General features: G+C 51.4%; 1 protein-coding gene across 4 annotated transcripts in view; it reads right to left on the minus strand.

Annotated features, from left to right (window-relative positions):
• MAN1C1 (mannosidase alpha class 1C member 1) overlaps positions 1-23,853 on the minus strand; it is a 148,581-nt gene that overhangs the window by 34,990 nt on the left and 89,738 nt on the right. For all 4 annotated transcript variants that reach the window (XM_072827744.1, XM_072827743.1, XM_072827741.1 and 1 more), the window contains exons 3-5: positions 9,644-9,759; positions 7,606-7,686; positions 291-385 (exon numbers count right to left, since the gene is read on the minus strand). In XM_072827744.1, coding sequence (XP_072683845.1) covers positions 291-385; positions 7,606-7,686; positions 9,644-9,759 — 292 coding nt within the window. The remainder of the gene's footprint in view (positions 1-290; positions 386-7,605; positions 7,687-9,643; positions 9,760-23,853) is intronic.

Genomic DNA, 23,853 nt, shown 5'->3' on the forward strand with positions numbered 1-23,853 from the left:
TGTGATGTACCTACTGGCTCCTGACCCTAGCTGGGCACACCTGTAGGGCTGTGAGTCAAGGCAGCATTGGGGGACGATCACTTCTCACCTAGGAAAGATCAGGCCTTATGAATCCCAAGCTGATGTTTGTTTGGTGACAAACATCAGCCCTGGAGAGCCCGAGGCTAAGGCTAGTCTCCACTGTGCCACTGGCTTGCTTTGATTCCCAAGGCAGGTCCTGTCCTCTCCCTGTGCCTCAATTTCCACAGATGCAGCCAAAGCCACAAGTGGGAAAGCAGAAGATGTCCTACCTTTTGAAGTTTACAACACCTTTTGGGATTCCCGTGGGGGTGTTGAAGGCTGGTAGGAGTTTCTCTCCCAGCTTGATGGCCTTTACTCGGAACACCTGTAAAGGAAGCAGCACAGGGCATCATGAACCAGCCCGGGTGGGCACCATCCCTGCTCCAAGCTGCTCCTGCTAGGGGTAACCCAGGAGCTGTGGGCCTAAAGAGGGAAGGGGTGCTGCGTCAGGTTCTGGACTCTAGACATTCCTGGAGACGTGGCCTTAGCCGAGGCACCTCCTCTGAGCGTCATGCCCTTCTCACTCAAAAAATAAGACCAATACTGCCTCCTTCAGAGGCTGCTGGGAGGAGGGATGACAATTAGGTAATAGCTGTAGAGCCCAAATGACAGTGTCAGGACTATGACGAAGGCTCCATGATTCTAGTTGTGCTTTGGGATGGCCACCGGTAGGATGAAGCAGCCAGGGCAGTGATCACCAACGGCTGGTGCCTACCCACACCACAGGACCAGGATGCCACAGGCGGGGCATGTGGAAGCACACTTGACAGAGTGGGAAGATCACTGGACTGGGAGCCCTGCCTGGCCCCCGGTTCTAGTCCTTCTCTCTCGGCTTGGCTGCTGCTGTGTGCTTCTCAGCAAAGCACTGCTACCCCATGTGCAAAACCAGAGGAAGGGCCTTTCTCCCTTGACATTCTTAATCTACCCACCAACCCATTTTACAGATGGGAGTGAGCAGAGAAGGTGAATGGTTAAACTCCTAACTTGATGGCCAAGGAGCCATAAGGAGGCCCCAGGCCTCAGGGCCCTGTGGAAAGCTCTGACTCCCCCACACTGTTCTAATTCTCTCTCTCTCTCTCTCTCTCTCTTTTTTTTTTTTTTAAGATTTTATTTATTTATTCATGAGAGACACAGAGAAGAGGCAGAGACACAGGTAGAGGGAGAAGCAGGCTCCCTGTGGGGAGCTTAATACGGAACTCGATCCCAGAATCTAAGTCAAAGGCAGACGCTCAACCACTGAGCCACCCAGGGGCCCTGTTCTAATTCAAAAGCACCTGTGTTTGATTTCTTTCCAGTTTTTGGATGGATGCTTGTATTGCGATGTATTTCCCCCTCAGGACTGCTTTTGCTGTATCCCAAAGATTTTGAACGGCTGTGTGGAGGTTCCTCAAAGAGTTAAAAATAGACCTGCCCTACGACCCAGCAATTGCACTGCTGGGGATTTACCCCAAAGATACAGATGCAGTGAAACGCCGGGACACCTGCACCCCGATGTTTCTAGCAGCAATGTCCACAATAGCCAAACTGTGGAAGGAGCCTCGGTGTCCATCGAAAGATGAATGGATAAAGAAGATGTGGTTTATGTATACAATGGAATATTCCTCAGCCATTAGAAATGACAAATACCCACCATTTGCTTCAACGTGGATGGAACTGGAGGGTATTATGCTGAGTGAAGTAAGTCAATTGGAGAAGGACAAACATTATATGGTCTCATTCATTTGGGAATATAAATAATAGTGAAAGGGAATATAAGGGAAGGGAGAAGAAATGGGTAGGAAATATCAGAAAGGGAGACAGAACATGGAAGACTCCTAACTCTGGGAAACGAACTAGGGGTGGTGGAAGGGGAGGAGGGCGGGGGGTGGGGATGACTGGGTGGCGGGCACTGAGGTGGGCACTTGACGGGATGAGCACTGGGTGTTATTCTGTATGTTGGCAAATTGAACACCAATAAAAAATAAATTTATTATTAAAAAAAACAAAAACCAAAAAACAAAAGCACCTGTGACCTTCTGACGCTGTGGTTTCCCTCTTAGGAATCTATTCTAAGGAAATCAGTCATCAAGGATGTAAAAATTTAACTTTATGGCTATTTATTCCAGTGTTGTTTGTAACAGTGGAAAAACAGAGATATTTTAAATATCAAACAATAGGGAAGTGATTAAATTAGGATTATTCATGCAACACAATACCATGCAGCCACTGGAATGATGTAGAAGACTAATAGCAAAGAAAGGGTTTGTAGTTTGTTAAAAGAAAAATATATTTTGATATAGTGCAATCAACTTTAGTAAAAATTATATGCACACTGGATGTGTGAGGAAAGGTTGGGAAGTAAATACAGCAAAATATTAACAATGCTCTCCTAGGGGTGTGGAGTAGGCTTATGGAGGAATTTTGTTTTCTGCATTTGGCTTGTCTCTCTGTGCTATTTTTATAATAAAAGCAAACCCACAGTAAATATATATATATATATATATATATTTTTTTTTTAAGATTTTATTTATTTATTAGAAATAGAGAGAGGCCAAGACACAGGCAGAGGGAGAAGCAGGCTCCATGCAGAGAGCCTGACATGGGACTCGATCCCAGGGCCTCCAGGATCATGCCCTGGGCCGAAGGCGGCGCTAAACCACTAAGCCATCAGGGCTGCCCCCTCAGAGTAAATATTATTTATTGTTTAAAACATGAGATATAAGTTCCTTAGCAACTGCTCCAGGTCAAACAACACACATTTCCTTTCACTTCCGAGCTCACGGGGGGAGCCAGTTTGCTGACCTCCCGAGTGCTGCCAAACAAAGTCTTCTTGAGTCCCCTGGCCCCGAGATGTGCAGTGAACTGCCAAGGCAGCCGTGGAGGGACTGCAGCAGGGAGGGCTTCCCTGTACCACCTGGGATGGGGCTGCGAGGCCTCTGAGGGCAGCTGTGGTTCTTGCCCAAGAGGGGAGGGAGTGAGATGGGAAGAACCACACCTGGGGCCTGGCAGGGATGGAGGAGAGAAGAGGACAGTGTCCACTGTCCCAGAAGTGGGCCCGGGGGCCACCTGCATCTGAGGCCCTGCAGGAGCTTGTCTAGAAGCCAGATTCCAAAGCCTTGCCCCAGAGCCACTGGCTTAGCAACAACAAAGGGCCCTTATTTGAAGCTCCTGATACTGTCACTTGACTCAGAGGAGGCTGAGTGCAGAGGCGCAGAGGAAACCCCTGGCACCTGAACCCAGTGCTGAGGATCCAGGCAGCTGACCTGCTGCCCTCTGCCCTGAGGACTCCTAGCTAAATCTTCTTCAAGGCTCTTAGGAATGTCCATGTCTCTACCCTTGGAAAGCCCTCCTGCTGGCGGGCCCTGCAGGGTTTCAACCACACCAGGAAGGATGCTGAATGAGTATGTGTGGACAAGAGTGGTATCACCAGGAACAGAAGAATATAAGTCCTACTTATTCTCTTGGAAATGAGTAGGTGTGGAACAGATTCTGAACCCAATTCCACTATGTGTGTGTGTGTGGGAGAGTTTCCCTATGCCACCGAGCAATTCGCCAGACACCAGCTGGGTGCCCTATAATTCAACTCAGTTCTGACGCTATCTTCCTGGAGATAGCATCAGATTCCACAGTTTTGAGGATTCAGTCCTACAAGACGGCCACAGTCCCTCCCCTCTCCCACTTCAAACACCAGTCCTGAGTCTGGCTGGTTACCTGGGCTTCTGATCAATGGTCTATAAATCAGAGGTTCTCGCAAACCCCTCTGTGGGTTTAATTTGCTAGAGTGGTTCACAGAACTCAGGAACATATTACTTACTGGATTACAGGTTTATTATAAAAGGATATAGCAAAAAAAAAAAAAAAATTAAAAGGATATAGCTCAGCAACAGCCAGACGGAAGAGATGCCTAAAGCGAGGTATGTGGCAAGGGGCACGGAGGAGCTTCCATGCTTTCTCCAGGTATGGCGCTTTCCCCACATCTTCTGGTGCTCTGCCACCCTGGAAGCTCTGTGGCCCAGTTCCTTTTGGGGTTTTATGGAGGCTTCATTACATGGGTATGACTAATTAAACCACAGCCAATTGACTCCTGATTCAACACTGAGTCCCTCTCCCATCCCTGGAAGTCAGGGTGGTGGAACTGAAAATAACTACCCTCTCACCTTGTGGTTGGTTCTCCTGGCAACCAGCCTGTATCCTCAGGTGGGGTCCAAGTCACCCAATTACCATAACAAAAGACACATTTATTGCTCTCAGCGCTTAGGAAATTCCCAGGGTTTTAGGAGGTCTGCCAGAAATGGGATGAAGACCAAATATATATTACTTATTATAAATCACAGCGTATCACTGTGCCAGGTGTCTTATCTATAGGACCTTCAATCCCTGCAACAGTGTGTGTGGGCAAGGTGTTGACCACTTTGAGGAGGATACAACTGAGTCCCAGAGAAGCAATCTGCCCAAGGTTGTGGGGCTATTAAGTGATACCAAACTGCCTTTCCAACAGAGATGTGGCTACAGCCATGGTAAGCAACAGTCAGGGGCCCAGAGGTTCCAGAACCAAGGTGAGAGAAACTTAGCAAGAATTATATTTTGTAGAGTGTTAAGTCCTCTGGGCTGGGAGTGAGGGCCCAGGTTCAAATCTTCCCACTTTGCAGCTGTGTAACCTCATGTGAGCTACATACGGTCTCTGACCTTCATCTACACAATGGAACTGTGCATGTGCCCTGGATGCTTCACAGGGTTCTTCTAGAAATCAGGTAAGAGGATGTATGAGTGAATGTGCTACATAAACTGTGAAGAGCTATGCAAAGGTCACCTGGTGTCTGTCATCACGCCTGCCATTCTCATGGGTGATTTGTAGGAATGGCCTACCCAGCGGGGGAGTCTCCTCCCATAGGTTCCCTCTGCAGCAAAGAAACGCCTGGCCCAGGAAGGGGCTTGGGGTCTCAGGCACCATTCCACAAACATTTGTAGGAAATTTGAAGAATCCTAAGACCTAGTCCACAGGCACCCAGTGTGTGAGATGGAGGACAGAAAAGGGGGAGGCCTTGGTCCAGTGTGGCTGAGCCCTGGGGACCCAACCCAGCCTTCAGGGACTGCGCCCTGGGCAAGTTCCTTCTAAGTCTCAATTCCCGCACCTGCTAGTAGGTGAAGATCCCACCATATGGGGGTGTTTGGGACCAATGAGACAGAGCCCATGGGGTATGGCCTCTGCCCTGCAGAGGTGCTAGCGACAGAGAGGGATCAGCAGGGGCTGGAGGACAGAGTTGGGCTTGTCTGCTCAGGGATTCGGAGCTTTGTGGGGCTCCCTGGGCTTTGTGAAGGATTTCTAAATCCCAGGTGCTCCTGTCCATGCCCCATTGTCCAGTCTCTTTCCTAGAGAGTCAGAATGATGATCCTTCTGGTGATATTGGGAAACTGAAGTGACCCATGAAGGATGCTTTTTAGGCTCCTCTTCCTGTCTCTATCCCTGCTAGCACCTGCACCCTGCTTTACACACCTTATGGTATACATGATGTAGCCCTCCTTGTAAGGATCAAGGACTCAATGATTCCTTTGGAGTCTTCTAGCATAAGAGATACCATCTAAGGAATGACTGCGCAAGAATGACCAGGTGAGGCTACCCTGTGTGTATTCTAGATACTGACACTAGACATCTCAATGCCATGGCTCCCTGGCTCCAAGGAATAAGTGACTTATGCAGGGCCCCTGGACCCTCGTCCTTGTTCTAACCAGCTCCCAGATGCCTGAGAGAACATGTACATCAGACCACAATCCTCAATAGAACACTCAGCTCCCGAGCAAAGAAGAGGCTTATTTTCCTTTTCCTTTCCGAGTCTCCCAGATGCTCTGTATGTACCTGCACTCTATGTCTTCAACAAACTCTGCTCTCACTTCCTCTTGGCTCACGTTTGATTTCTATCCTGCATGAAGCCAAGGGCCACCCTGGGGGCCCTCCCTTCCTTTGGGTCCTCAGACCCAGCCAGACTAGATCACTAGATAGCCGAGGCCTCAAACAAGTTCTCAGAATCACAGATAGCCTCAGAGGAGGGAGAAATGGGGGTCAAGCATCAGGGCTGAAGGGCGCCAGCTCCTCCCTTAGTTGCTGGCCCCCAGATAGACCTCCTGTGAGCCCACAGCTGCACGACTCCCTCCCCCACCCCCACAACTTGTGTCCACCTCCCATGGCCAGGAGTGGCAGGGAGGCTGGCTAAGTACTCAAACCAACAGGGTGCCTTTTTCTGCTCCATGTCCTAGGGTTTTCAAATGAAATTCAGGCATTATGTGGCTCAAAGCCAAGGGCTCCCAACTACAATTATTTGGGGACAAATTGCCACAAGTGGTAATCTCTGTTGAAGAGAGGAGGCTGCTGGAGAGGCCCGAAGCGGCTGGGGAGGGAGAGCATACTCCTGTTGTTCTGAACCCCTGCAGCTGCAGCCTTAAACTGCAGGGGAGCAGAAATGACCTCCTCAGACAACAAGCGCTGGGAGTTAGCAGGGGTTTTTCTCTGGGTGGGCAGAGCAGGGAGAGGTACAGGGAAGGGAAAGGGCCAAAGCCAAGGTGTCTAGCCCTAGAGCAGCGGTTGTGCTGAGCAGCGTGGCCCTCTGGATAATGGGGAACACAACTGAGGGAGGACCCATGTCCTGGGGACCTGGTCAACTTCACACCCAAATACTTGGGCTGTGTTGCACGTTCATGGGGGTGGACTATGCGATGAAGAGCCTCTCATTTCTGCAGAGTTCTGTGGTCTTCAAAATTTTCTTGCAGCATGGAGAATATGGGCTTTGGAGCTGGTCAGCTCAGCATCAAACCTCATCCCTCCCATCCCATTTCCCAAGAGCTCTGTGAGCCCATCCCCATGGTGGGGAAGGAAGCAAGGCCCAGGAGTGGGAGAGGCCTAGCTCAAGGTCCGAGGCAGGGGTGGTGTGGGTAAGACGCAGGTTTTCTGACTCCATGCCCAGGGCTCTGCCCTCCTCACACTTTTCAGCCCTCCTGCTGGAAGCCAACACAGCTTGCCTGGGGCCGGAGTCCCTTGCACTTCGCACACGTGACCAGCAGTGGCTGCCCCTTCTCCCTGTTGCCCCTTGAGACCAGTGCTCCTACCTGGAGCAGTGAAGGCTGGTGGCTGGGCCAGGCAGGCAGCAGTGGGGTGGCTGTGGAGCAGGACAAGGCCAAGGGCCCCCAGGGGTGGAAATCACGAAACAATGGTCTTGGCTTTATCAATTCTGAAAAGCAACATCTGCAAAAACCAGTCCAGCAGCTCTACAAGCCCGTGCTCAGCCCACAGCTTGCTGGGTGGCTGTGCAAGTCTCTTCTGTAGGAAGAGACTAGTGGTCGTCCTTAGAGAATTTACTACCAACTGTGGGAGCCAGTGGGGCTCACCTGGGCAGCAGAATGGAAGCAGCAGACTGAAGATGAGGAAGAGCCTGCAGGTGGCACCGTGGAGGCTGGGTGGACATGGGTAGCCCTGGAGCAAATCCCCTTGAATCCCTGTTCCTCACTGGTGAAATGAGGGAGTGGGGTTGCCGCCTCACACCTGAAGGGTTCAGGGTCCTCACAGGGCCAACTTACCTCTTCTCCAGTCAGGTAGAAGGCTGAGAGGAGTCCTCCGATGTACCGGATGTTCACCTCAAACAAGGATGCTTCTCCACTCTGCAGGGTGGCAGGAAAGAGGAGGGTGAGGGTAGGGTGAGAGGACACTTGTGAGAAGCCTGCAAGGCTCCCAGGGACAGCTAGGCCCTTGAGACAGGTCACTCCAGCCACAGCCCCCTACCCCGATGATCTGGCCACACTGGTGCTGGGTGCTGAGCTCCAGGGCCTTGCCTAGCAGGCCCGGATATGCTGGGTGCTGGTTTTCAGAGCAGAAGTTGAGAGGGATCAGCACCTGCTTGGCAGGCCACTACAGCACGTTGACAGCATTACAAATAAACGCTGGGTTTGGCTTCCTTCCCTAGCCCTTGCCCGAGGCCATGGGAGCAAAGTTATGCCTGGCTGCTCTCCAAGGAGCTCAAGAACTTGGTGGGGAGCCGCTGGCTGAAGCTTAGCCTGAGGGGAGGCAAACTCTCTAAGCCGGCCACCTCCCCTTCCTGAGGGAACTTCCTGGCTTAGCAGTAGGGGGGGGGCCCTTCCTTGGGGTGACATGACAGGGCAAAGGGAAGGTTCTCTGAGGAGGTTCTGGGGCAAACAGGACAAAGCTGAGGCTGAGATGGAGGGATGCCAGGCAGACATTTGCAGGTAACCAGCAATCCTCAGCCTCAGCTCTGCAGCCCTTAGGACAAGTCCACACTTGCCTTAATCAGGGTTTTCTTTCTTAGGTCTGGACTGCAAATCAGTGGTGTTGAGCCATCACTCCAAGGACCAGATCTAGGTTAAAATCCCACCTTGGCCTCTTACTTGGCTTTGGGACTTCAGGCAAGATCTCTAGCTTTTGTCTGCCCGAGGCTCTTCATCCTGAACAGGGCGGCTGTGAGGCGCTGAGGGGTACAGGTGAGATGCTGGCCCAGCACCCAGCCCCGCCCTCCCTGGCACCCTGTGCGGCTTCCTAAAGGTGTCTGCGATTACTTCTCCTGCGCCCAGCGATCCCCACATCACAGTCTTTTATTCCTGACCACAACGACCGTCCCTTCAAGTGGCAGAGCCTTTCCACTGACAGAGCACCGCAAAGCTGTTCATTCTTGTAGCCTACAGTGCTTGGCGAGGTCATCATTCCATTTTCCAGATGAGAAAGCCAAGGGCCAAAGAGGGGATGTGATCCCATCTTGCTTTCTTCCAAGGACCCTCCCTAACCTGCCACAGCCTGCTCCTGCTCGAATGTCCCCAGGCTCCCCTGGACCTGCCAGCTCCTGGAACCACAGTAGCTGCCAGATGCTCATTCTCTATCTACATCTGCACAGAGGCAAGGTGGGCCTGTGAAGACACCCCTTCCTTCTCCCACCTTGGTCTTTCTCTCATTCAATATGGCAGGAAACGGAAGGATTCTAAGCTTCCTCACACAGACTACCAGGCCTAACATGCCTCAAAACAATGGTGTTGATGAGGAGGAGGATACCACCTTACATCCGTATCAGACTTGATAGTGTTATAATGCTTGTTATAACCCTCCACGGTAGTTAATCCTCACAACTAGCCTGTGAATTAGGCATTGTCCTTGTCACTGTCGTCCCGATGCTCCCCATCCTCCTACCTATCTCTAGAGGGCAGCCGAGGGTGGGGTGGGGGCTCCAGGTTAGAGCAGCTCTGAGCAGATAAGCCACTCCTCCCCTCTACATTTACTTCCTCTGCTGTACCTGTTCTGTGTGACAGATTCAGCCCTCGAAGGGACCTCCTAGGCGCCTGGCACCGCAGGGAGGGGGAGGAGGGATCGCTGGCTGTCTTTCCTCCCAGGGGAGAACAGGCTGATAAATACTCATGGGCTGGCCCGGGGTTGGAGTGATCCCCTACCTTGAGGCTGGCCTCGGCAGAGGGGACTACGCAGAGTGCACAGAGCCCCAGTTCCAGGACTGCTCTGCTGTGCAGCGTGGGGCCAGAGTCTCAGAAGTGATAGGGTGGAGCTGCCCACTCACCTTCCAGGCCCCTTTTGGCTCTAACAACCCAAGGGTCTCTGACTCACCACATTCAGGTGGAAGTTCTCTTCAACCCAGGCCTTGGCCTCCTGGAACTCCTCCTGCAGCTCCATGAGGTAGAGGGTGTCAAGGGAGTCAATGATGGTTGCCCCACTGAGGCCTCCTGTAGGCACAGAGATTGAAGGCATGACCCAGGCTCGTTCCTGTCCTTTCCATCCCCAGCCACACAAGCCACCATTCCCTAGGCCCCCTGTAAAGGCCTGGGCAAGCTGGCAGGCCAAGGATGACCCAGGGACAATCCAGGGAGACCCGAGGGCCACCAGTCTTCAAAGGGGAGTCCAGGGGCAAGCATCCCTCTTTCCACCCGCCCTGGGCTGCTTCCTCCTCAGGGCAGCAGACAGTGGGCAGCTGGCTGGGACACCGAGTTCACAGGCCAAACCACTTCCCAGGCCTTAGTCCACTCACATCTGCCAGCAAGTCAACCATCCTTGCCAGCCAGGCACCCACCACTTTTCTGTGACACTGGGGAGAGAGTGAACTGGCATTTGGTTTACAAAATCTTAATAAATATGCCAGTCCTCTGACTTTTCAATTCCATTCTTTATTTTATTCTAAGACCAAAAAAAAAAAAAAAAAAAAAGATGTTCACAAATATTTATCCAGGAAGGGATTTATTGTAGTACTGTGTATAATGGAGAAAAGTTGGGGGAAAATCTCTAAATCCAACAGTAGGGGGTTAATTATATAAAATGTGGCTCAAACATAAAATAGGACACTATGCAGTCATCCATGCAGGTGAGGTAGACCTGTGCTTATTGGGATCTGTTAAGTGAGAAAATGTAGGTTGCAAAAAAAGAGGAAAAAGCACAATATAATTTCTTTATCGTATGCCAAATGTCGATGAGCTTGCACAGAACTAAGTCTGGCAGGATGTGATTCAATGGTTATCTCCAAGTGCTGGGATTATAGGTGCTTTTTGATTTCTTCAGCTTATGGATTATTTTTATAACCAGAAATGTATTTCTATTTGAAAAAAAAAAAAAGAAAAAGAAAAAAAAGTTTGGGCAAAGAAACCAAATAAAGGCACAAAGCTAAGATTTTGTGGCCGCTCTGGGATGGTGAGTACAGAAAGCATGAGTTAAGAGACCCGGCCCCTCCACAGGGCCTTAGACTCTTGCCCTGGGAATAAGGGCTGAGATAATGATGCAAAATATCACAGCTTTCCACAACGTGGGCTGGGCAGGAGAGTGATGAGGAAGGCCTCTCCATGTGGCACAACCAGGGCCTGAGTGCAAAATACGGTGAAGGCGGAAAGGAGGGAGAAAGAGATGTGCCTGGGAGCTATCAGGAGAGCTTCCTGGAAGAGGTAGCCACCTTACATCAACTCCTTAAAACTATAGGTAGCAGCAATTTCCTTTAGACACCAGCATGTAGCTTAAGAGGACTGATTGTTTCTTCAGTGTCCTCCTTGCAGAGGCTCAAAAAGCAGTGAGAACCACAGCCTCCACCTTCCCCCAGCAGAGCTCTGGAGCTTGCTAATAGTGCTGAGCCCCTCTAGGGTCTGAAGCATAAGCTTGGGCTTTGTAGGTACCCCTTTCATTCAGAGTTAGCATCTAATCTCCTTAATTAGTGCTTTCCTTACTGCTGCTTGTGTTGACTTTGCAGGCAAAGACTCCCAAAACTCAAACTTGCCTCTCTATGCTAGGCAAGGTCTGATAAAGGGCATGGCCTGGAAAAATGATAGGAGTGAAATCAGGAGAAATGGGAGAAGGATAAGGCTGGAGGTTTTATTTTTCAAGTTTTTATTTATTTATTTGAAAAAGAGAGAAAGAGAATGCATGTACAAATGGAGGGGAGAAGCAGAGGCTGAACAGGGAGCCTGATGCAGGGCTGGATCCCAGGACCCTGAGATCATGACCTGAGCTGATGGCAGATGCTTCACTGACAGAGCCACCTAGGTGCCCCATAAGGCTGGAGGTTTTAGAATCCACTTCCAGAAGCAGGGACATCCCAATCCAGAGTCAGGCATCCCAGGATGGTTTCAGTATTGAGGCTGAAGTGAATTTCCAGAATGTCAACCTCTCCTTCACTGAAGGATTTGGTAGGAAAACACTCAAAGCCAAACACAGTTGATCTTTCCTGGTTTATGCTGGCTGCTTCCCCTGTGCGGGCCAAAGGCTGAATGGGAAGGCTTTCCTGTGAGGTAAACAGGTAGTGAGGCACAGAAACACTGATGTGTCATAGATGCTGAGATGCTGAGATGCACCTGGCCACCGTGTGCCCACCTGGTGTCTGTCTTCTTGGCTCTGACGCCTATAAACAAGGCCTCACACTTGATGTTTTAAGGGCCTGGAGGGATTTTTTTTTTAAAGATTTTATTTATTTATTCATGAGAGACACAGAGAGAACTAGAGACATAGGCAGAGGGAGAAGCAGGCTCCCTGCAGGGACAGGGAACCTGATGCAGGACTTGATCCCAGGACCCTGGGATCACGACCTGAGCCAAAGGCAGACACTCAACCACTGAGCCACCCAGGTGTCCCCGAGGGGATTTTTAAGATCCCATTGCCTTGCCCCTAAATTTCATAGAGGACCCCCAGAGAGGGGTTGGGACGTGCCCAGGATTAGACCAAAGGAGAAGAACCCAAGTTCTCTCAATGCCCTGTCAAAACAGTCGGATCTGATTGCTAACCCTGCCCTACCTGCAAGGGGCAGGAGGCTGCTGTGACCAGTGAAGGCTTGAAGAGAAGCCCAAGGCCAAGGGAGACATGGCCCAGAGTATCTGATTTCTGAATCCAAGTATCTGATTTCCGAATCCCGCCCTCGGCTGCCTGGTGTTTTCACCCCACGCACCCTTCTTCCCTGGGCTGAGCCTGAGCCCGGAGGCCCCAGGGCCTAGGCTGGCCCAGGAGTGCAGCCAGGGCTCCTGGCGACCAGCTCTCCTCCCCAGATGCCTCCGAGGCACCGCTGAGAAGCCGGGCACTGAGGGATTTCTTGGCAGGGTTCCACCCTGCTCTCGGGTTCCTCCATCGCTCCTCGCTCCTCGGTTGGTCCCTCACCCCGGCCCCCGCAACCACGCAGCTGGGCAGCCGGCCAGCAAGGCACTTATTGGAAAGCCTTTCATTTCAGGCCAGAGGTTGCCCAGGGGCCAGGCTGACCGAGAGAGAAGGCCCGATCCTGAACTGAACTCTATCTGCACCTGCAGCCAGCCTGGGGCGGGGGACACGTGGACACACGGATGGACACACACACACACACACACACACACACACACACACACCCTTCTTCAGTGAACAGGCACAGGATCTGTACTCACAGACCCAAAGGGGGACAAAAAGTCAAGCAGCCAGCTTGGCCCTGAGGCAGCTTCCAGGTTGGCTTCACTCTCCCACCTCCAGCTTTGAACCCTCACTGTGCACAAGGACCGCCCCCGCCCTTCCTGCGGGGCAGGAGGCAGTGAGGTGTGTTACAGAACACAACCCTGGGTTCAAACCCCAGCTTGAGCCAGCAACGTATTTGCTCTAAGCGTCAAAGTTCTCATCTGTAAAGTGAGGTAAGACCACTGGGTTAGGTCCTGGGGAGCCACTGCAGGTCCCTGAGCTGGGATAAACGCATCACAGACGTGCCCGGCCTTTCTGACAAAGACCCCTGTATGTGCCTGGCACAGAGCAAGTGCCTGCTAAATCAGTTCATTGTTCTTAGTTCTGGGGTCCCGTAACCTACTTTGAATCACTGGCCTAGGTCAGGGAGATGTGGGTTTAAGTTCTGGTTCCGTCACGTATTAGTTGTGTGCCAAGGCAAGTCACTGTATCTTTCAGAGTCTCATGCTCCTCATCTTCAAAATGGGGATGACAGCAGGACCTACTTCATAAGGCTGCAGGGGGGGCTACATGGGGCAGTGGATAGGAAGAAGCTGGTGCTGATGCTGGGTACATGTTAGCTTACCCCAACACACAGAAGCGTGGCCCTCCTTGCCCCCAACTGGCCCTGGGCAGCCCCTCCGCAAGCCTTCTGGGGTCACCAAGGCCCTAGGGAGCTCTTGCATCAATGGCCCCTCCCACACTGGCAGTGTGGCATGAGACCTTTGGCCCAACTTAACGGAAGTGTCACTGGGTCCCACCTGTGTCTGCTGCTGAGCCATCAATGCCCCTGATCCGGGTGTGCATCTCACCTCTCAAAGGGTCTTCCTGCCTCTGGGACGCCTGCCCTTCCCCTCAAATTTACCCTGCACACTCTTGCCTAACCTGTCTTCCTAAAACCAGATCCAACTGTGTCCCTCCTCAGCTCAGGAAGCTGCAATGGTTTCCAAGTACCCATGCAACAAGGGAAGGGGTGAAGCTTCTGGGTCTGACGCCAAAAGACCTGGCTAATCTCATCTCCCATCAGGCTATGCTTCCTGGACACGTGCTGCATGCTCCTGCATTCATACCTTTGTGTCTGTGCTCTCCTCTGCCAAAAAAACTGTTATGTGCATCTGGGCATACTCAAAGCCCACAGGTTCTCAAAGGTCTGCCTCTCACTGGCAGCCTTCCCTGATTGCACCCAGCCAACCTCCTCCGCGGAGGGAGCTCCCAATCATGCACCTATCACTCCTGCTCTGCCTGCATGGTGGGCTTTTGCTCACCTTCTAACAAACTGTGAGCTCCTTGAGGTCAAAGGTTCCCACTGCCTCCCTGTACCTCATCTCCAAACAGCCCTGAAGGCCAGAGCCCCCAGCCCAAGTGGGCCACTCACATTCCCTGTGGCCGCTTTAGATGCCCCAATTTCTGTGACTCTTCTGTGGACTGCTAGGAACTGCGTCCCCCTCCCTCCTCCTCCCGGGGCAATCTAAAACCCGCTTGGTGCCACCTTGCTCAGGAAGCAACTCTCATCACCACCACTGTGGTCTACATGAGGTTCTTTCTGCCCTCCCTTGACCCTCCTCTCCTGAGAAAACTTCACCAGCTCCTCTAGGGCCCACGCCGTAGGCCCCTATTCTGTGCACCCCCATCTCCAGGACAAGTGCTGCCCCACTCTTCCCTCCACTGTGTAGACTGTCAGTCTACACATCTCCGTCCCTCTGTAAGAGCAGGGCTCTGGTCTGCATCAGACTAGCCACCAGGCTGTTCTGTCTCTGACGGCCACCCTCACTCTCCCGGGCATCGCGTGCACTCTGAGCCGACACTGGCCTTCAGGATGCCACTCTTCCTCTTGTCTTTCCTTCTACCCCTGCCACTAGGCCTTCCCAGGCTCCTCTGCAGCTTCCTCCTGTTCTCCAGATCTCTCTGGAAAGGCTCTGTGGTTGGGTCTCTCCTCTTCTCTGTCCTCTCCATTCCCTCAGTGACTGACTACCGGGACTCCCAGATGCCAACTCCCAGCCTCCCCTCTCACGTAGCCCCTGCTTGTATTGCCACTGGGAGGTCACAGGTGGTTCACATTTAACCTGCTTGCCCAAATCTGTTCAACCACAGAAGTTAATGCCAAGCCCTCCTAACAAGAGTGGTGTCCTTGCCTCTGCATTTCACCTCCCCGTGTCCCATCCTACAGCGAATCCTGGTCTAGACTCCACCCACTTCTCACCTCTGTGCTCCCACCTTGGTCCAGCCACCTTCTTCTCTTGGATTTATTCCAAGAGCCTCCTAACTGGCTCCTGGGCTTCTACCCTTGCACTCCCCACCCACACCTCCACCTGTCTGTCCTCAATGTGGCAGCCAGAAGGATCCTGTGAAAATGCCAGTCCTCACATGCCACCCCTCTGCTCAAAGCCCTCCCATGGCTCCCATGGGACTCAGAGACCCTGTGATCTGGCCCTGGCTTCCACTCAGCTTTGTCTCCACCCCCCCACCCCCACTCCTATCGTGTACTGCTCCTAGAGCCCTCCAAGTCTGCTCTGTGTTAGGCCTCAGCAGTTTCCATCACTCCCTCCATTGCTTCTCCCTCACCTCTTTATCCTCCTCAGGACCTTTATCTCAAGACATTATATGTGGACCTATTTCCTTGTTAATGTTTTCTCCTAAAGGAGCATAGGCTTCTGGAGGGGAGAGTCCTGTTTTGTTCACTGCTGTCCTTTCCTGCCTTGAACACTTTCCAGCATTTGTGAATAAAAGGTCCTTTACCCTGGGTGGGGAGGGTTTGGAGCGAGTTGTGGCTCATTCACAGTTCCCAGGGCCTAGCTACGGTCTGGCACCCAGAAGTGTTAAAGGTAAATGTGTTGGGTTCAACAGACTGAGCCCACCAAGCAGGTGTCTGTGGTGACCACACTCAAGGCAGGTTAGCTGTCTGTTCCAGGGGCTCATGCCAGTAGACAGAGGAGAGCCTGTCACCAGGCTGAGGCCAGGTCAGCCACGGTGGCTGACTGCATGTGCACCACGGTCCTGTGTGAAGCTATTTATCATGCGTGGGTCAGTTTCTACTAAAGACTGGACCCCAGCTCCTGTCACCTCCTCCCCTGGGGCTGCCTGGGTTTGTAACCCCTCTCTTGACTCTGCCGTATGATGAGGTTTTTATGTAAGGTTACATTAGCAAAGAGAAATGGGTCAGGCTGGCCAACATAAGCTCCAGGAAGAACATTTAGAAGGAAAAAAAAATCACCCAAAACATAGCCTATTACCACAGTATCCCCAGAGCCATACTCAGGCGGTTGCATTTAATTTGATGACATAATCCACAGAGACTTTTCTTAATCTGTAAAGAAACAACGCAAGTGTTTCTTTCTCAGCTTCCAAAGAAACCAGGGTGGCTGCTCTTACTTCCCAGACTCTGCTGACACAGTGTATCCCACCCCAGGAGAGGGACTCCTCCCACGGCTCCTCTCCTTCAATCTGGTTGGACCTTTGTCCAACAGAATAAACCAGAAGGGATGATGCGCTAGTTTCTAGGCCCAGACCTTAAGACACCGCCAGTTTCCAGTTCCTGTCCCTTGGAACGCTGGCACCTGGAGCCAGCCACCATACTGTGAGGAAGCGCCAGGCAGCCAGAGAGAAAATACGCGGAGAGGCCACGTGTAAGGTTTCTGACCGCCAGCCCCTCTGAGCCCCCAGCCAACAGCCAGCGTCAGCCCCACACAGGTGAATTAAAAAGCTTTCAGGTGGTTCCAGCCATCAAGTTACTCTTCGAGCCTTTCCAGCTGAGGGCGCAGACATGGTGGTAAAGTGATAAGCTGCCCTCATTGTGCCCTGTTTGAGTTCCTGACCCCCTGAATCTGTGAGCATAGTAAGGTAATTGTTTTAAGCCACCAAGTTTTGGAGTAATTTGTTACGCAGGAGTAGCAACTGGAATGTTCCGTCATGGGGGTTTCTAGGATGATTGCAGTGATGCCCCCACTACCCCAAAGCACATTGTTTAAAACCGCACCATCTTGTATGGTGAGATCTTCTGGGCGCATGAAATCCTTTTAGGGATAGGACCTCTGCATTTCTTTCAGGTCTGGGGCAGGTTTTTTTTTTTTTCTTCCCTCCAGTAATATTTTTCTTGAATCTTCCCATGATGGCTATTTCCTGATCACATGAAGTTGTGTTCAGAGGATGTGTGTTTCCAGGCAAAGGTTTCTTAGAGCCTCTTAAGAGACTAAGGATATTTTTTAGGAACTATTCCTGGCACTCAACAGAATGCTCTTACTAGAGGTGCTTCAATAAAAGATGATCAGATCTGACCGTGCTATTGCCCCAGTCACATTCAGATCACTGGGCACGGGGTGCTGGGTGCCTGTGGGCCAGGCCTTGGCAGCCTCTCCAGCTGCTCTGCTGCTCCCCATGCATGTGATGCTCTATCCAGAGGAGGTCACTAGTAGCTCCCCAGGGTGACTGCTGACACGGGTCCCTATGCATGGTATACCTTCCCTTTCCAAACTGGTTTGGTGAACACCTACGCTTTTGTCCTGGCCTTGGCTTGAGCCTCCTGTCTTCGCTTTAAGAATTCCTGAACCCCAGGATGCCTGGGTGGCTCAGTGATTGAGCATCTGCCTTTAGTTGAGGGCGTGATCCCAGAGTCCCAGGATCAAGCCCTACATTGGGCTTCCCATGGGGAGCCTGCTTCTCCCTCTGCCTATGTCTCTGCCTCTCTCTCTCTCTGTCTCTCATGAATAAAATCTTTTTTTTAAAAAAAAAGAATTTCTGAAAAAATAAATAAATAAAATAAAATAAAATAAAATAAAATAAAATAAAATAAAATAAAAGAATTTCTGAACCACCAAGCAGACCTGACTTCCTCCTATGACAGCCTGCCCCGTTCCACTGCAGGTGCCTTGGTCGCAATACTGCTCCCACCACATAGCAAGTGCCTCTGCATCCCAGGGGTGGTAGCCGGACCTGACTTCTCCCAGAGGCCTTGGCATCCATCTGCAGCCCAGGCACAGAGAAGGTGTGAATGAATGAATGGCTGGTGGAAATGCTGAAAGCACTTTCCTGGAGATCCCAAACACTTGACAAGGCCTTCGGCCTTGGAAAAAACACACTCTACACCACAGTGGCCAGCTATCCAAGGAAAACACTGTTGCAGGGACAAAATGGGTGGTGGCAAATGTCACAGCCCTGGTGGAACTAATGGCTTCCTCCAGCCTTTGCAAACAGATGCCACGCTTTGCTGCCAGAGCTAACTGGAGAATGTTTGCTGTGGCCGACCGCTGAATGAGGCTCAATGTGACCAATGACCAGACACAGTTCACTGAAATGCTCTCCTGGACAGGACTCCCCATTGGAAAACAGGGCATGTTTTAAAAATGTTAAGGTTGTATTTGTTTTTAAGTCAGAGCTGAGAGTGCTGTCTGACTGGGAAATGTGTATTTTAAAACTTCCTCAGACAGTGCTGGGGATCAAATTTGGAATTGCTTTTTAACTCAGAATGTCTCTGAGAGAAGAAAAGGCAATGGAGGAATTGGAGTCCAGGGTGCTACGATGATACTTCCAAAGTCACACAGTGGCTGAGCTGCTCAGGGCAGAGCTGTAACCAGGCACCACCTTCCAGACCATGCGACGTAGGCTTGGTTCTAATCCTAGCTTAGTCCCTTCCCAGCTGTGTGATCTTGGGAAAATGACTTGACCTCAGAAAAATGGAATGATAAGGTTTTCTTTTTAGAAAGGTGTGGCCAATTCAGACAAATGTATACAAGGGAATTTGATAGACCCAGCACACCATCCCTTAGGTGCTCAATGCAGAGGAGGCCATACCGGGGCTGGCAAAGCTAAGATCCCTTGCAGACCCTTGGCCTCTTTGGCCCTGAGGAAAGAATAGCATGGCTTTCGTGCCAGGCAGGCAGGAGGCATGAGCCCTCAGGAAGGCAGGATGGAGCAGGGCAGGCTGTGGCATTCTCAACACACTTCTTACCTCACTGAGCAGGGAAAGAAAAGCCAGAGTCTTCTGGTGCTCACCCCTAGAGATATTAAAGTCCAGCTGCAGCCCTGCGCAGCTCCTGAGTCCCTCCATAAATTGGCTTCTACCTGGCTTTTACCTGTAAGAGGATTACGCAGTACCCTCCTCCCTCTACCTCCATGGGAGAAGCAAACATCCCCAGACCATCAACCTTGGTCATGTCCAAGTAATTTGCTTTGGTTTCATGATGGGTGGGGAATTAAACTGTGCCGTGATTTTAGGCTTGCCTGTGAAACTTGCCAATGGATTAGCGGACATGACTTGAATGGGGGTTTGAAATAAGCCTGCATGGTTGGGCTTGCCCTCCTGTGCGCCCACCTTTCACTGTGAGAAGAACAAATCTCAAACAGCCGCTAGTCCAAGAACAGTGAGAGACAGGGAGAGCGGACTGGATCCAGCTGAGCACAGCCTAGAGAAAATGAACTCCAGCCTATCTGCAACCGCATGAATAAGAAATAAATGCTTGGGCAGCCTGGGTGGCTCAGTGGTTTAGTGCCGCCTTCAGCCCAGGGCCTGATCCTGGACACCCGGGATTGAGTCCCGTGTCGGGCTCCCTGCATGGAGCCTGCTTCTCCCTCTGCCTGTGTCTCCTGCCTCTCTCTCTCTCTCTCTCTCTCTCTCATGAATAATTAAATAAAATCTTTTTTAAAAAATGCTCATTGTTATCTGCCACCATTGTCCACAGCATTATTTTGGAAGAGGCCAGTGATCCAGTGCCCTTCCAGCCCGATTTCTTACTAGTCTTTTTATGTTCTCCACATTCCAGCTAGACTACTGATTCTCTGTGGTCCCTTCTTTCTAGGCTTCCAGCCCATTACTCAAGCTGTTATCTCTGCTTGGAACGCCTCCTCTTACCCCAGATGTCTCTACACATTTCTGAATCCAATGTCTACTTTAAGTTCTAGAGAGAATGCTGTTGCCCCCATGAAGGCATCCCTGATTTCCCCCCATCTGGACCTGGGGTTGTGCTCCTCTGAACTCTTTTATTAAAAGAATTTCTTTCCACTTTCATTATGGTAATCTGTGTCATCTGTGTCCTTTTCTCAAGTCCAACCCTGGGTGGTGAGTATCTTTGGGGCTGAATTTAAGCCTGGTTAATCTAAGCTGGACCAGGCCCCACAGAGCCATGGCACCTCCAAATTTGCTGAAGAAATGGATGCCATCTTCCTATGGCCTCATTCCCAGGTTAGGAAGCCTTCCTGATAGTCAGTGGCCCTCATCAGAAGCTGCTCCTGTGTGGTGTGAGGCACTGGGGGTCAGAGACCAATCCCATGACACCCTGAGGTCTTGGCCAAGGGCTGGCCCTCCACTAAGGTTTGCTTGTGCAATGTGGAGTTCTCCTAGATGCCAACCACAACCCTTTCCTCATCAGAGGTAAACAGAAATAACTGCAGCTAGCACTGGCCAAGCGCTCGCTTCATGTCAGGCATCATGCTATACGTTTCATAAACATCTTTTTTTAAACCTCGTGACAACTCTGTTACTGTCCCTCCTTTACAGATGAAGATCAAGGCTTCAAGGAATTAAGGTGCTCGCTCAGGATTTATTTATTCACCCCAAACCACATTTCTGAATGCTCAGGATGTGCCTGGTAGGGAAGCACAGTGGGGAGCACACAGTCCTGATCCCCATGCTCAGAGAGCTGCAGGTCTGGTGGGGGAGGATTGCACCAACCAGGTGTCACACAGACAACATCCAGTTACAAAGTAATGTCTGTGATAAAGGAAGAGAGGACAGGATCTGAGGCCAGAACAGGGGTGGCATTTGAGCTGAGGCCTGAAGGAAGCACAGGACAAAAGAGGGGGTGGGGCATGAGAAGTAGAATGCACAGCAAAGAGAACAGCGGCAGGTGGGGGAAGTCTTGACATGTTTGTGGAGCAGAGGAGAGGTCACATGCAGTGAGGAAGAAGGGCAGTAGTGGGAGCGAGGGGGTGGGGCCAGGCTACACAGACCCGGGGACTCAGGAAGAGGCCTGGATGGCTTAGGGACCTGATCCTCTGGCTGCTGTGTGCAGAGTGGCTGGGAGGGCGACCCAGCGGGGATCTCTCTTGGTTAGCGAGCACCCACTAGTCACTTGTGGGTGGGTAACAGAATGGCAGGGAGCACCTGGGCTCATGCTCTGAGACCGTCGGAGGGCCGCTGGCGATGCCCCCAAGCTGGGGGGCAGCTGTTCACCAGTCCAGGAACAAGAAGAATTAACCCTGAGTGCAGGGCAATGTCAGCCAGTGGCCTCATGTCAGCCCCATCAGGGGAGCCCCCAGCTGTCCTCCCAGGCCCAGAGGCACAGGGTCACAATGCCATCTTGGATATATATCGTGGCCACACAGAGCTATGCATTGATTGTGGCAAACACATCCTGGGGACCAGAGCCAAGAGACGCAGATGCGTAGCTCCGATAACAAGATGAAGGATGATTTTTAGAAAAGGGAAACGAAAGGAAATCAAAGAGGCCCTATTCACCCCAAGAAATAGACACGTGGTAGAGGCAGTGCTGGGAGAGCCTGGTACGTACGGAGCTAAGCTCCAGGGCAGCATCCTCCACTTGCTGGGATGGCTGAGCTGGCAGGGAATGGGCTAGAAGAAGGGTTGAGCCTGGAGCCACACTTACTGGCTGCCTCAGTTTCCTCATCTGTACAACAGCAGCAACAATAACTCTACTGTGCAGAACCATCCCAAGGGTGAGTGATCACACAGTGCGTGTAAAATGCTGGACTCACAGCTGCCCACATGGGCCCCAGCAGAGACAAAGTAACAGCTATCAGCCCGTGTAGAGGTGGACACCCTGCTGCTGAGCACCCGCAGGCAGCACCTCTTTAAAGCCTTCAACCACCCTACAAGGAAGGCACAGTTCATGTCCTCCTTCCACAGATGGGGAAACCAACGTTTCGAGTTGTCATGAGAATTTCCAGAGGATGATGAAGGGTGGAATCAGGGTTCAACTCAGGCCGTCTGCTTTGGAGACTCTGCACTGCATTGCTGTGCCACCCCGGCTAGACTCAGAGGGTCTGAGAGGATCCCAGGGAGGTGCCCATTAGTGTTAAGACTCCCAGTCCCCCTCCTCGCCTGTGGGCTGGAGCGATGCCCCAGAGGTGCTAGGCATTGCCCATGTGTGAAGAGCTGGGTGCCTCTCCCTGCGGGAGGCCTGCCCTGACACAGATCAGCCTGGCACCCTTTTCTCCATGAAGCCTTCTCAGGTCCCTCTAGGGGTGACGCTTTCTCCCTGCCCCATTATGGGTCTCACCACTAATCAGCTACCCCAGGCTGACTCACAGGAGGATCTGTGTTTGTCTGTCTCTCTGACAGGCCGAAGCCCCAGAAGGCAGAGATCCTGACCATATTCACCATAGGAGTCATCAAAGAGTCCAGTATAATGCTGGGCACTCAGGATGTTCTGTGTAAATATGGACTGAGTTAACCTGGAGAACTGAGAAGGAGCCAGAGTGAGCAAGACCAGAGGCCTGACCAGGTGACCCTCTCCCCCTCGAGCCTTTGATGGGCCCACCTGATTCACTCCCAGCATCCAGGGAAGAGGAGGGGACCGACTCGCCCCACTCTATTGACCAGGCACCTTCCCTTTCTTCGTTCCATAGGCTCCTTCTAGAATCTAACAGAAGCCACACCACCCCCTTTCCTTAACTGAAAAGATACTGTACACATTTTACACAAAAAGTAATGCAGGCTTCCCCCTGCCAGACTTATCTAATGTTAACCACCTAATGAGGTGAGGGGCACAGATTTTTATTTCCTACAAAGGATGGGTGAGGAAATTATTTTGGAGTTAGGCAGGTATAGAGTCAAATCTTACCTGGCTATTCCTAGCTGTGTGACCTCTGGTTAGCTACTTCACCCACATGAGCCTCAACATCCTCATCTGTGAAATGGGGATAATGTCAGATAACACACATCACTAGAGAGATGGGCATTAGTGGGTATACAGGCAGAGGTTTTTTTTCTTTAAATATAAATGGGCTGTAGGGGGTGCCTGTGAGTCACCCTTCATTTGATGGAATTTGGTGTTTTTAGAGGCAGTAGTGATAACGGAAAAAGCACAGGTTTCCGGTCAAAATGTTTGAGGCTTGGCTCCTATATTACCAGCTGTGTGGCCATAACCAAGTCACTTAACCTCTCTGGGCCGTGAGTCTACATCTGTCAAAAGGGACTGATAATACCCCGGTCTGAAGGTGTGGGCAACTTGGATAAGGCATAGAGCCTGGCAGAAAGGGGGAGCAGGAGGGGGAAGGTCTGTGCACGGCTGAGTAGGGAGAGGCCCCTCACCTCTGCCCACACCCACCTACTCTGCATGCCTGGTGTGACAGCCCTGCGTAAAAACTGCCTCTGTTTTGGATCTTGGGGCCAAAGCAATTCACAAATGCAGCAAATACGCCAAGCCCAGAAGACAGCTCTCCCTGCTTCAGAGAAAACACATAGTTCAATTTCCTAAAGATCGAACCCCAGGAGCCTTTCAAGGCTTTCCTCGAAGAGAGCAGTTCTCGGAACTCGGGAGGTGCCACCCTTGTGCGACTGAACAATTAAAGCCTGGAGTATTTGTCATTTTCAGCAAAGGTTTGTGAGAATGACCGAGAAAATGGAAAAAATCTGATTTCAGCGGCATGGTTTTCAGAAATATATGGTAATCCATTTTTGTCAAACCGCAGAAGGCACAGCTCAAATCATTAAAAAGCCATCGTAGTTAATCATGCAAAGAGAAGGCTGGTCTATGTCTCTCAGATCATTTTCAAATGGTTTCAGGTTAACTTTCAAAAACTGACAGGCAAGCAGGGAGGGGATTATGACAGACAATAACTTGAGGAATTTCTGGTTCTGCTTCTCAGTGGAGGGCGAGGGATTTATTTGAGAGAAAATCGCCACCCAGACTTTGGCATGGTGGTGGTGGGGATGGTGGTGAGGGAGA

This window comes from Canis lupus, chromosome 5, assembly GCF_048164855.1.
Source record: "Canis lupus baileyi chromosome 5, mCanLup2.hap1, whole genome shotgun sequence".
In the NCBI taxonomy this organism is placed as follows: domain Eukaryota; kingdom Metazoa; phylum Chordata; class Mammalia; order Carnivora; family Canidae; genus Canis; species Canis lupus.